Source organism: Echinops telfairi, unplaced genomic scaffold (assembly GCF_000313985.2).
Source record: "Echinops telfairi isolate 266 unplaced genomic scaffold, ASM31398v2 ScPeMD7_22;HRSCAF=79, whole genome shotgun sequence".
In the NCBI taxonomy this organism is placed as follows: Eukaryota; Metazoa; Chordata; class Mammalia; order Afrosoricida; family Tenrecidae; genus Echinops; species Echinops telfairi.
In genome coordinates, this window is record NW_022103919.1 from 2645253 (window position 1) to 2657596 (window position 12344).

General features: G+C 58.5%; 2 protein-coding genes across 2 annotated transcripts; one reads left to right on the forward strand and one right to left on the reverse strand.

The window, feature by feature from the left end:
• Positions 1–4786: 4786 nt before the first annotated feature.
• On the forward strand, positions 4787–10522 carry CFAP157 (cilia and flagella associated protein 157). Its single transcript, XM_004713299.2, has 9 exons — positions 4787–4950; positions 6852–7123; positions 7616–7769; positions 8191–8458; positions 8816–8946; positions 9127–9277; positions 9590–9756; positions 9925–10122; positions 10341–10522. Exons 1-9 carry the CDS (start codon positions 4787–4789, stop codon positions 10396–10398), a joined length of 1563 nt encoding a protein of 520 aa, XP_004713356.1. The 3' UTR covers positions 10399–10522.
• Positions 9897–12246, reverse strand: PTRH1 (peptidyl-tRNA hydrolase 1 homolog). The gene is made up of 5 exons (XM_004713298.3): positions 12148–12246; positions 11617–11836; positions 11086–11185; positions 10904–10949; positions 9897–10786 (listed from the first exon to the last, which is right to left on the reverse strand). The coding sequence occupies exons 1-5, from the start codon at positions 12241–12243 to the stop codon at positions 10601–10603; spliced, it is 648 nt and encodes a 215-aa protein (XP_004713355.1). The 5' UTR covers positions 12244–12246; the 3' UTR covers positions 9897–10600.
• Positions 12247–12344: the final 98 nt, after the last annotated feature.

Sequence of the window (12344 nt, forward strand, 5' to 3'; positions counted from 1 at the left end):
ATCAGTTCCCCCCTTTCCACCCCACATTCCCTCCACCCTCCAGGCATCACCACTCTCACCACTGGTCCTGAAGAGGTCATCTGTCCTGGATTCCAATTGTCACTCTTTACAGGAGTAGAAAGCCTCGTCGTTCTCCCAATTCTCGGTATGCATCGGTTCTAAAAACATGTAGAGATGGCGGATGGTATCTGCTCTCTTCTGGCTTCCCCAGGGGGAGGGACGTCAAAGTCCACATCAGCCCGAGGCCAGCTCCTAGAGGTAGACATGCCACCAACCTCCAACCTGCTTTACCCATCTGACAGCGACCGTCCCACCCACAGCACCCTGCTGCTCAGCTGGGGTCAATAACTCATGGAAATGGCAATACTCATGATTATGGGATTTATCTAGCAATGGAAAAGGGCACAATTATTCCGTCAGGACAGCCTCTTCTCACGGGCGCTCCCAGGCACGCCTCCCTCTGGCCCTTGGTCTCTCAGCTACACCCTTGGCTTCTACTCTTTCAGCACAGTTGGCAAGTGCTCAAGGAGGCACCCCTACCTCCAGCTCCCCACTCCCCCACCCCCCGGCCCTCAGCCTGAAAGCAGTTGGCTTGAGCTCTGTGGGTCAGTCAGCCTAGCTTCCCCGATTAAGCTGGCCTCCTGCCCCTTTCCTGGCTCTGGGGACCTGCAAGCCACTGAGCCCTTGCCTGCTCTTGGTTCTTTGGAGTCAGAGCCTTCCATCCCCACAGGAAGGAGGTAACTGTGGAGGCTCTCGGTCCCAAGGATGCACATCGCTCCTGTCTCTTCCTGTTCCTCCCTCCCTGCCGCCCTGAGATGGCTCATTTGAAACCCAGAAGGGTGGCAAAAGGAGTCCTGGTGGCCTAGTGGTTCCCAATTGGACTGCTCGCCACAAGGTCCACAGTTTGAAACCACCAGCTTCTCCTGGGGAGAAAGATGGGGCTTTCTACTCCCGTAAAGAATTACAGTCTCTGGAACACACTGGGGCAGTTCTACCCTGCCCTATAGGGTCTCTGTGAGTCGGCATCCACTCAATAGCAGTGAGTTTTGAGGGTGGCAAAATTGACCAATCCCATCGCTAGATTTCCAAGTTTTTACCATCACAATTAACCCTGTAAACGTCACTCACAATCGATGCTTCCTCCTCACCCCCCATCCCCATCATGATCCCAATTCTAGCTTGCAAGGCTGGCTAGACCAGAGCATGTACACTGGTACAGATAGCAACTGGAAACACAGGGAATCCAGGGCGGACGATCCCTTGAGGACCAGTGGTGAGAGTGGCAATAAGAGGAGGGTGGAGGGAAGGTAGGGTAGAAAGGGGGGAACTGATCACAAGGATCTACATATAACCCCCTCCCTGGGCAACAAATGTACAAATGTGCTTGACACAATGGATGGATGGATGGATTGTGATAAGAGTCGTAGGAGCCCCCAGTAAAAATTTTTTTTTTTTAAATTCTTGGAAGCTAAGTTTTCCTTGGTGCCCAGGCTCTGTTGTCCCAGCTCAGGTTTTTTTCCTCTAGGGATGACTCCTGGGTCGGCTTCAGTCACTAGTTGATCTGAGTCTGGTCCCATGCACTTCCTGTTGGAGTTTTACCCTTTGCCACTGGGTTTGCATGCAGCTGGGAAGTTCAGGTAGTTTATGGTTTTGTCCCCCATTCAGCCAGGGAGTAGACTCTTGGATATTCCCTCAGGGAACCTTCTGGGAAGGGTGAGGCCTTGGGCCTGCACAGGAGGTTAGCTGTGATGTTATCTTTAGGCCTGGTTGGCTAGGAGTCACCCCAAGGTCAGAGTCAGCATACCGTTCTGTGTTTGCACAGGGTGTTTGAGACCCTGGGCTGAGAGGCCCCGCTCTGTGCTGCTCAAGTCTGTAAGTGGCTTGGGGAATGCTCTCAGATGCCCCTGCTTGGTTCTGATTGGCCCTGACGGGGAGCCCGGCCCCTGCACACAGCCTTCCAGACCCACGAAGCCTAGTAGTTCCAGGCTTGCCTTCACCATCCCCAAAAGGATGCAGAGGGCATGGAGAAGAGAAGCCAAAGCGAGATGGCCTGGGGTTTGAGAACAGGGAGCAAGCCGATCTCAGAAAACGATCTCTCTCCAACCTCTCTCCAGTCCCCACGCCATGGAGACTGCCCCAGAAATCCCTTGGTCACTAGTGCCATCCGTGAGACTGCAGCCACACAAAAACCCCTGTCCCCATCCCTGGGGAGCAAGCCTGGTGCTGAGACCCAGGCTGGGTTCGGATCTCAGAGTTGACATCCTTTGGGGGCTCGTGGCCGCCTGTGACCCCAATTCCCAGCCAGGCTGGAAATTTTGCCCGAGATGGGTAAATGAAGGTAGAAGCTGGGCGGGGGGTGGGGGGATGAGGGGGGAGCGGCGCAGAGGGAGAAGAACAGCTAGGGAACACCATGGGGAACCCCTGCTGAACTAGACTCCCGTCAAGAGAGTCATTTTGCCTATTGCGGTGGTGATGGGGCAGAGGAGTGGGAGTGGGGGCGGGAGGAACATTATTTTGGGGGGATTGGGTAGCAGCCCGCTGCCAGCCCCCGGGTGCTGGGCACTGAGCCAGGCCGCTATCCTCTGGGGCCTGTGTCACCACACACACTGGGAACCAGAGCTCATTGCACTGCCTGGAGGATCTACCTGAGAACGCCGGTTCAAGGGCTGAGCACGGGAGCAAGGGTGCTCTTGGCCTCTGCCAGTCCCATCTTTGCCCCAGCTGGCACGCACATACCCAGGAAAGAGCCCAGCCGAGGCTGGGGGCACAGAGGTATTGGAAATTCCAGAGGCTGCCCACCCACAAAGCAGGCTGGAGCTTCATGCACTGGCACAGCTGACGGCAGCACTGGCCACCACTTCCTGAGTGCCTGCTGCCTGCGGGCCGCCCCGCTGTGCAGGGACTATAGACAAGGTCTCGCTCAGACCACAGAACAGTCTGTGAGGAGCAGGTACTGTTACTCTCCCCCCTTTAGAGCTCAGAGAGGTCAGGCCACTGGCCCAAGGCCACACTGGGAGTGAGACACAGTGCTCAAACTTGAGCCCACTTAAACCAACCACTGCTCCAGCGGACCTCACTGGCCAGTAGTGAGTACCCACCCTCACCATCCCCTCTCAGCCCCCTACCCACCTGAGAGTCCTCCCCTTCTCAAGATCTGATCCTCAAACAAGCCCCATTTGCTTTGGGAACTATGCCTAGTCACCAGACTTGGGACAGAGCCGCGGCCACGCGCTGAGACCACAGGTGGGACTGCGGCGAGCACTGGCCGCTGTCCCAGAAGCACCTGGGCTGGGGGGCGGGCAAGCACGCAAACAGGTGGCCAGCAGTGAGAGACGGAGATGGAGGGGCTGAGTTTGGTTGGGGCGCACAGCTGCCAACCAGGGAATCTGGCCAGTGAACACCTCCCACCCTCACTATCCCACACCCCCAGGTTGCTACCACCCAGCTGGGAGCTACAGAAAGGGAGTCTCTGGCCAGAGGTCGTGCTGGGCAGATGTGCCTCCCACTTCTGACCTGCCCAAGGGGGATGGAGCCGATTATTCCCATGTCGCTTATTTCCACTGCTTACTATTTGGGCTCATCACCAACCTGCGCTATGCAGACAACACAACCTTGCTTGCTGAAAGTGAGGAGGACTTGAAGCACTTGCTGGGGAAGAAAGATCAAGGATCGCAGCTTTCAGTATGGATTACAACTCAGTGTAAAGAAAGCCAACATCCTCACCCCTGGGCCAAAAGGTTAACATCATGATCGGTGGAGGAAAAGTTGACGTTGCGGATTGTCTTGTTTGGATCCGCAATCGAGGCTCATCATGGAAGCAGCAGTCGAGAGATCCAGAGACGTGTTGCTTTAGGTCAATCTGCTGCACAAGAAGTCTTCAGACCAGTGGTTCTCAACCTTCCTGATGCCGCGACCCTTTCATACAGTTCCTCATGTGGTGGTGACCCCCTCCAACCATAACATTTTTTTCGTTGCTACTTCATCACTGTCATTTTGCTACTGTGATGAATAGGGTGATCCCTGTGAAAGGGTCGTTCGACTCCCAAAGGGGTCGTGACCCACAGGTTGAGGACCGCTGCTTTAGCGTCTTGACGGGCCAGGATGTTACTCTGCAAACACAGGTGCACCCGACCTCACGTGCTTGTGAAAGTTAGACCCTGAATCGGGAAGCCTGAGGAAAAACTGGTGCACTTGAGTTGTGGTGCTGGAGAAGAATAGTTACACCACCATCGACGGTCAAAGGACAAACCAATCTACCTTGGAAGCAGCACGGCCACAGTGCTCCTGAGAGGCAAGGATGACGGGCTTCTTCTCGCAGACTTTGGGCATGTTGTCTGCAGAGATAGGTTGTGCTTAGTGAAGAGGCAGGCCCTCAAGGAGCCGGACTGGCATGGCACCTACAATGGGCTCAGGCACAGAATCAACGTGCGGACGGCCCAGGACCGGGCAGTGTTTCCTTCTGTTGCGCACAGGTCACTCTGAGTCACAGCCCCGACTCGCTGGCAACCAACACCACCCCCATTTGAGGGAGGGAAGGGTTACCCCAGAGCCCAAAAGTGTGCCCCCAAGAGCCTAGCATCCTGATCCTAGGCATGGTCAGGGGCATCCAGGTTACTGTGATGTATCTGTCTTGGAAGGGGAGACTGTCCAGTGACCAGCTAGGAGGAGGCCAGGGTCCCTTTAAGCCCAGCCACAATCCTTCAGCTTGTTGCTATGTGTAGAGTCCACTTCCTTAGCAACCACCTGGCCTCTTAAAGGGGACCTCCAGCTGTGGCTGCTACCAGCCATGGCTCCCAAAATCAAGGCCGGCAAGGGGGGCAAGGAGCCCGAGGTGAAGAGGAAGAAAGGGGGGAAGAAGGACCCCGGCGCGGCAACAGAGTCGGTGTTGGACCCGGAGACGCGGGAGTTCTACCACATCCAGATCCGAGATCTGGAGGACAGGCTGGCCCGGTGGGTGGGCAAAGGGAGCTGGGCCTGCTATGGAGTTCTGCGTCTGACCTGAGCTCGGTCATGACCTTTCCTTTGGTACCCAGGCCCCACCGTATGCATCGCCCCCCCACCCGCCGCCCCCAGCCCCACAGGCCATCCCAACCTCAAGTGGCTTTAAGATTTGGAGAGAAATTGGATTTCTCACCCCTTGTCAGCTCTCCAGAGTTCTGGGAGTCCATGCTCACTAGCACCTCCACTAAGAGCCTTGGCGGTACAGAGGGTCATGCGTTAGGCTGCGAACTGCAAGGTCAACAGTTCGAAACCACTAGCCCCCTCCAAGGGAGGGCAATGAGGCTTTCTAGCCCTGTCAAGAGGTGCAGTCTTGGACACCCACGGGGGCTGTTCCACCCTGCCCTATAAGGTCGCTGTGAGTTAGCATCGGCTTGATGGCAGAGTTTGTGCCCCCACCCCAGCAGGCAAGCCCAGATCCCCCTGAGTCTGGCTTCTGCCCCTGGAGCCATGCTCTCCATGAAAGGGCAGGATTTAACACTCGGGAAGGATGGGCAGGAGGGGGCACCTATTCCCTCCGTCCACACCCTGGACCGCTGCCGCCTGCCCCACCGACTTCCCCAGCCATCGGACCCGTTACTCTTCATCTTTGTTTTTAGTCTGAAGGTTTCCTCCCAAGGAGAGGAAACTAAGACCAGCCCCCTTTGGGGGCAAATCGACAGCAGCTCTTCCCTATATGACGTGGCACACATGCACAGCCTATATGACTGAGCAGGACCCTCAGGTGCCCCAGGTGGGCGTGGTGCTAGTGCCGGCTGGGTCCTCACTGCAGACCGGTCGCCATCCCCATGGCACAGGTGAGGGGACGGAGGCCCAGAGAGGAGGCGGCTCAAAGTTGGGACCACTGGCCTCCTGGTCACACACATACATACAGCCCTCCCGCACCCCCCACCCCCAGCCAGGCTCATCAAAGTTTCAGGCCATCTCTGTGCGCCACAAAGCAGGCCATTCATCCCCATGTCCGTAGCGCCCAGCACACAGTGGCCATGAGTAAATTACAGAAGAGCCAGCACTGTGACTTCTACCAATGGTTCCGTCGACAGCCAGCAAAGGTGGATGCAGTGCCCTTACAACTCTCAAACTTGCTCCCGGTTGAGAGAACAGATGGAGTATATTTGGAGAAAGTGCATTTGACAGTTATTAGATGCTATTTGCCGAGCCCTCTGTCCTTAGAATGCTGACGTGGCAGCGGAGGAAACATATTTGCCAACAGGGGGGTGGGTGCAAACACCTCCCTCCTGGTGGGACAGGGTCACTGCAGAGGAGGGCATCAGAGACAGGGCAGATGTGGCAAGATCAGGGTTCGTTCCATGGGTAAGGGTGAGGACTGGTCGCGGCAGAGGCTTAGGGTTCAGGAGGGGTGCAGAGTTGGCCCTGGCTGGCAGTCAGCAGTGCTGTGGTTAAGGATCTGGGCTTGAGAGTCAGACTGACTTGGGTTCAAGTTCTTGTTCTGTCACCGACTAGGGGTTGGCTCCTGTCACGTCTCTGAGCCTCTGGTCCTTGACTGTGAAATGGGCTTACGCAGCATAGGACCTCCTTTGCTATGGGTGGCTTTTAAGGATTCCACCATCACACTGCACACCCATACGCAGCAGGCACGTTCTCTGCTGCTGGGGACATAGCTGTGACTTTGTCCTCAAGGAACTTACATTCCAGTGCTCAGAGGAAGGCAAAGTGCTGAGCCCCCACGGGTGCGCGGTGAGGCTCCCAACAGGGGTGGCCCATTCATGGGGCAATGGTGGGAGCGGCTGGGACCAGAGCGGGGAGGAGCCTCAAATGCTCCTTCGAAGGGGTGGGGCCCAGCTGTACCTGAGGCCTGGCCTAGCCCAGGACCTGTGCCCCGCCCACCCCAGGTACCAGCGGAAGTGGGATGAGCTCTCTGTGCAGGAGAAGCTCTTCCGCCAGGAGTTCGAGCAGCTGGCCGCCAACAAGAAGGAGATCGTGGCCTTCCTCAAGCGCACGCTCAACCAGCGGGTGGACGAGATCGCCGACCTCAACGAGCAGCTCCAGAGTCTGCAGCTGGCCAAAGAGATGGAGAAGGACGCGTTTGAGGCCCAGCTGGCCCAGGTGCGTCACGAGTTTCAGGAGACCAAGGACCAGCTCACTTCGGAGAACATCATCCTGGGTGAGTGGCCCTGTGCCAACCCCAGCCCCGCCACGACCTGTGTGGCCTTGAGCTCGTGCTTCCCTCCGGCCTTCAGTCTCGGCCATGGGAGATGGGGATGATGGCTCTGAGAAAGACCAGGTCTTGGTTGTGTCCCACACATTCTCTCCCCTAATTGCTCCCTGTGATCTGCCAGGCAAGCTCCAATCCTTTCGCAAAGGTGGAAGCGCCTCAAGAAGAGGCAGTGGTTTGCCTGAGGCCACCTGGCTGGCAAGGGTTCTTGGGAGGCTGGACAAGGTCATGAGTGCCTGCCCCAGACGGTCCTCGTGCCTCCTGAAGGGGGCGGTGTTGAGGGTGGCTTCTTGGTGGGGACAGAAGCAGATTCAGAGCAGGGGCATCAAGGTGGGCAATGGCACTGAGGGGCGGGGGCGACCCAGGAGGTCAGGAGGACTTGGAGGGAGGGAGGGGCAGAGAGCTGAGGTATCACCAGGACTTGTACCTGGCTGTGGGCAGTGGGGAAGCTGGCAGCTCTGGAGGAGTTCCGGCTGCAGAAAGAGGAGCTCATGGGCAAGTTTGAGACGCTGGAGAGCCAACTGCATAATCAGGAGAGCCTCTACAAGGACTACGTGTACAACCTGGAGAAGAAGTCCGTGCTGGACAAGGACAGGTGGGCAGGCCAGGAGCTGGATCGCTGCGGCACATCCCAGCCTTCGGGCCTCCGCTTCCAACTGTGGGGGGACTGGGATTGTTCAGGTCCCTCACGGGCTGAGTGCTTTCCAGAATCCTGATTGATTTATGGAGACGGGAATGGGGGTGGGCTGTAGGGAGGGGAGCTAAGTCCCCAATCTCGCCCTGGCGATACAGAACCTCCAGACACTTTGGATGAGTGAAATGCTATTTAATAGGTAACGTGTTGGTGAGGTTCACAATTCAAAAGGTAACAAAGGGGCCACAATGAAACAAACAACTTCAAACAAAATTTAAAAAGAAACAACTTCTTCCTGGGGCCCCCTCCCGCCTGCCCAGAAGGCCAGGGGTGCCCGGGGGCCGTGCCCACCCTGTCCAGTTCCCACCTCATTCCCACCCAGACTGAAGAAGGAGATCATTCAGCGTGTGAACCTGGTGGCCAGCGAGTTCCGCAGGGTGGCCAGTAACCAGATGTGGGACACCACCAAGCGAGCCATCCAGGAGAACCACACAGTGACCCTGCAGCTGGCCAAGCTGTCCCAGCAAGGACTGCAGCTACTGCAGGAGAACGAGCAGCTCCATGGTGCCCACTGCAAGCTGCATCAGCAGCTAGCACTGCTGGAGAACATGCACAAGTTCATGACCAAGCACAGCAGTAGCCACCATAAGGTACACCTGCCTGGCCTCCGAGACCTGGCATCTGGCACACGAAGCAGGAGGGGACCCTAGGGGCTCTGCCCTACCAGGAGGGCCGACCCTGGGCTGGAAAAGTAATGGTAGGGAGGCAGCAGGGAGAGGACTGGCCTTCGGGAGGGGGGGGGATGATGCTGGGCCCAGCTCTGCACTTTCATTTGCTTTAGACACCCCTAGCTTCCTGGAGTGGCGCCCACCCCTGGGATGCTGGGACTCTGCCCAGCCATGACCGTTCCCTTCCGGGGTCTTGGCTGGCCTCGATGCATTTGGGCAAGGAGCTCTGCTCAGGGCTAGGGAAGCAGGGCTGGCTGAAGGCCCCTGCTGCCTCCACAGCTCATCCTCATGCTGACGGAGAAGTGGCACCAGCAGCGGCAGGGCACCTTGGAGGCGGAGCAGCTGCGCCAGCTACAGGACCACGTGGAGCAGCAATTGCAGCAACTGCAGAAAGACGAGCAGGCACTGAGGTGGGACCGGTGGGAGGCTGAGGGGGTGGGTGGCACTATGGATTCCAGTCCCTTGTCAGTGGCTTTCCCTGTGAGACAGTCTGAGGCCCAGGGCTGGGTGGTAGCCCCTGTGGACTGCAGAGAAGTAGCAGGGCCCAACAGAGGCTGGGAGAGCTGCTTCCTGTCATGGCCTGACTCCAGGAGCCAGAACGAACAGTTGCACCTGCAGCTGGAACAGGAGCGGGCCAAGGCACAGACCCTGCAGCAGCAGCTGACCGAAGAGCAGAAGGTTAGGGCTAGCCTGGAAATGACACTGACCCAGGCCACCTCCTTCCTACAGGCCATTCAGCAGGTGAGCAGCAAGTGGTCAAAGGGGGAAGCTGGCTAGCCAGCCAGGGTCAGAAGCTGCTCACTTAGGAGCTTGTGGAGGAGATGGGATGTGGGTCTGAGGCTCCCTCTTCTGCTGAGGGTTCCTGGCAAGCCCTTCAAAGTCTCAAAATAGCTGTACTCTTTCTCTGAGGACCCCTGCAGCCTCGGACCTCCCATTTAAAGGCCAGATATTGCACCAGAGCCAGGGAGCACTGGGGCTGGGGCTCATGCATGGGTGTTGGGTGGGGGGGGCACTGTGGCCTGATCCCACAGCACACCGTGCCCCTTCTGACAGATGCAATCCCAAGAGAAGGATGGGGGCTTCAGTGTGGTCTTCCAGCTGCAGCACAAAGAGATGCTGGAGCAGCTACTGGCCATGCTCAGTTCAGCTATATCCCTGATCCCTCAAGAGGCTGTATATCCCCAACGGAAGTCCATTCCCAAAGACCCACCTAAGATGAGGTGAGTGGTGGCCTCGCGTGGCCTTGGAAAGAGCAGTCCTGGGGAGCACGGCCAAGGTCCCCAACCAACTGTGGGCCAGAAGCCTGATTCCCCAAAGCCTCTCTGAGCCTCAGTCTCCTCATCTGTGAAATGGGAGGTGATAACACTAGCCCCCCCACCCACCCACAGCCTGCCCAAGGTGGAACCTCTCCTACAGCAGCTGTCTGGCATCACACGCTACCAGCCGGGGGACCTGGGCCTGGTGCCGCGCCCTACTCACTTCTCACTCAACTCCCAGGACCTCCGGCTGCTGTCGCACACCACCCGAGTGGGAAGCCTCCCAGCCAACAGCAGCCCTGTGGTGAGGGTGCCAGGGGCCCAGGGACCGCTAGCCCTAGGTGTGCATCAGGGCTCTGCCACACCGCAGCGGTGTGACCTTGGGGCTATGAGTGGGCTGCTCTGAAGAAAGGTGTGGCAGGTCTCAGTCACCTCAGGCTTCACCTGGGAGCGGGGCTGCTGTACCACAGGCTGGGGAAGGTGAGTGGGCGTCCCGAGGGGCCTCAGCTTCCAAGCCTGTCTTTCCTCTTACAGATTTATGATCTTAGTTCTCCGAAAAGGCTCAAAAAGTTCAGTCTTCCTGAAATGTACTTGCGTCCCAAGTGAGAGAAGACTAAGCCCTTGCTCCAGAAATGGACCGTTCTGGCCACTGTCCCCCGCCCCCACCTTTATTTCATAGGCTGCCTGAGGCAGCTCAGAGGAAAGTAGCTCTTTCTATAAAGAGAGTACACTGCAAGCTTGGCGTGGCCGTTCTGTGGACTGGCTGAGCATGTGCACTGTGATTGGGCGAGTAGCCACGTCCATGTCGTCAGGGGCCCAGCATGGACCGGCCCTGGCTGCGCTCGCGGATGTGGTCCAGGAGCAGATCTGTGGCACGCTCCAACAGCGGAGGCAGCAGCTCCTGCTCAGCAGGGGAGAAGCAGCCCAGCACATGAGCCTGCACGGCCTCTGGGTTTGTGGGGCGGCCGATGCCCACCCGCAGCCGAGGCATGGCCTGTGGGGGAGCCAGAGGGCGAGAGTGTGAACTCAGTGTTGGGGTGGGGTGGGGCCATGGGGACCGCCCCCCCCAGTCCCAGTTCAAGACAGTGTGGGGAGGGGGGTCCAGACTCACACTGGAGTTCAGGCAGCTAATGCAGGAGCGGACACCATTGTGGCCTCTTCAAGAGAGAGGGGGAAAGCAATTAGTATCTCCCAGGGGCAGGGCCCTTCCACCCCTCCCTCCCTGTTCCCCTGCCCAGGCTGGGTTCAGCATGCCCCCACCCCCCCGCCACCCTAATTGGTTCTGGGTCTCACCTGGCGCTGCCCCCCAGCTTCAGGGCCAGTTTCCCCAGGGGCTTGTCCAGCTCATCGTGCACCAGGTAGACTTCCTCAGCGGTCAGCCCAAACATCTCCGCTGGGCACAGGGGAACAGTGGCCCTGGTTACATCACCATCACCCTTCAGGGCCCGGCCCCCACTCTGGGCTCCCATAAGGAGGGTTACCCCGTGGGGTGCTAACCACAAGGTCACACGTTCAAAACCATCAGCCATTCAATAGGAGAAAGATGAGGCTTTCTGCTCTCTCAAAGAGGTAAAGTCTCGAAACCCACAGGCAGTTCTATATGGTTGTTCGTCCTATATGGTAAACTAAGAGTTGGACTCGAATCAATGGCAGTGAAGGAGATGGAAGAAGCCCCACTTCACAGATGAAGAAACTGAGGCCCTTACAAGTACCCAAGGCCAAGCGGCACTTGGGGGCGGGTAGGGAGGTATGCTGCGGCCCAGCGCCCCCTTCTCTGGTCCCTGGACCCTGGTGGGGGCCCACCCACCCTGTGCCTTCACTCACCAGCTCGGGCCACGCTTCGCCCGTTGGCGTTCATAAGCCGCCGCGGCCGGAGCAGGACCACCTGGGCATCCCCGAGTGGGGCCAGAGCGAGGTCGGCGGCGCAGCGACGGTCGCGGGCCCAGCTCTCCGCCACACCTAGGCGCCGCGCCAGCTGCCCCAGGACTGCCATGCCCACGCTGTGCCGCGTACCTGGCAGTCCGGGGTTCCCCAGGCCGGCCACCTACGGACGGTACCAGGGAAAGCGACCTGCCATCCCTTCCCACAGCACCACCCCACTCCCTGGGACAAAGTTGCGGACTGACGTGGGCCCGGGGTGAGGACGGGACCGGAGGAGAGGCCCCAAGCATCCAGGAGCTCAAAAAGGCTAAGTGGTGTCCCGAACGCGCAGGGCAATCTGAGACAGGAGCCGGAAGTCTGAATAGTGTGGTACTGGACCCATTTTCCGGATTAAGAAAGAATACAAGGAATTTGGGGGACTTTGCACGGGGAGCCCCCGGCGCTCCTCCGTCACCGCCCGCCGACTCCACTCACCAGCCACCGCTTCCCCGCGGGACGAGGCTCCAAAACACGCCAGCTCATAGCCCAGCTCCGCCACAGCCCAGCGCCCAGGAGGCCGGGCGGCGGCATGCTGCCCTCATTCCGGCCTGAACTCCGCCCCCTGACGTCACGGGTCTTCAGCCAATAGGAGTTGCCGCCTGTACAGAGGCGGCCGCCAGCGTCCAATCCCC

Bases quoted from the DNA above. Each gene is read 5' to 3' on its own strand.
- CFAP157 (XM_004713299.2), top strand. From the start codon at position 4,787: ATGGCTCCCAAAATCAAGGCCGGCAAGGGGGGCAAGGAGCCCGAGGTG. The intron at 7,124-7,615 runs GTGAGTGGCCCT...GGCTGTGGGCAG, and splicing joins TTCGGAGAACATCATCCTGG to TGGGGAAGCTGGCAGCTCTG. The intron at 10,123-10,340 runs GCTAGCCCTAGG...TTATGATCTTAG, and splicing joins GTGCCAGGGGCCCAGGGACC to TTCTCCGAAAAGGCTCAAAA.
- PTRH1 (XM_004713298.3), bottom strand. From the start codon at position 12,243: ATGCCGCCGCCCGGCCTCCTGGGCGCTGGGCTGTGGCGGAGCTGGGCT. The intron at 10,950-11,085 runs GTGAGACCCAGA...TCTCTCTTGAAG, and splicing joins AAGCTGGGGGGCAGCGCCAG to AGGCCACAATGGTGTCCGCT. The intron at 10,787-10,903 runs GTGAGTCTGGAC...GCTCCCCCACAG, and splicing joins TTAGCTGCCTGAACTCCAGT to GCCATGCCTCGGCTGCGGGT.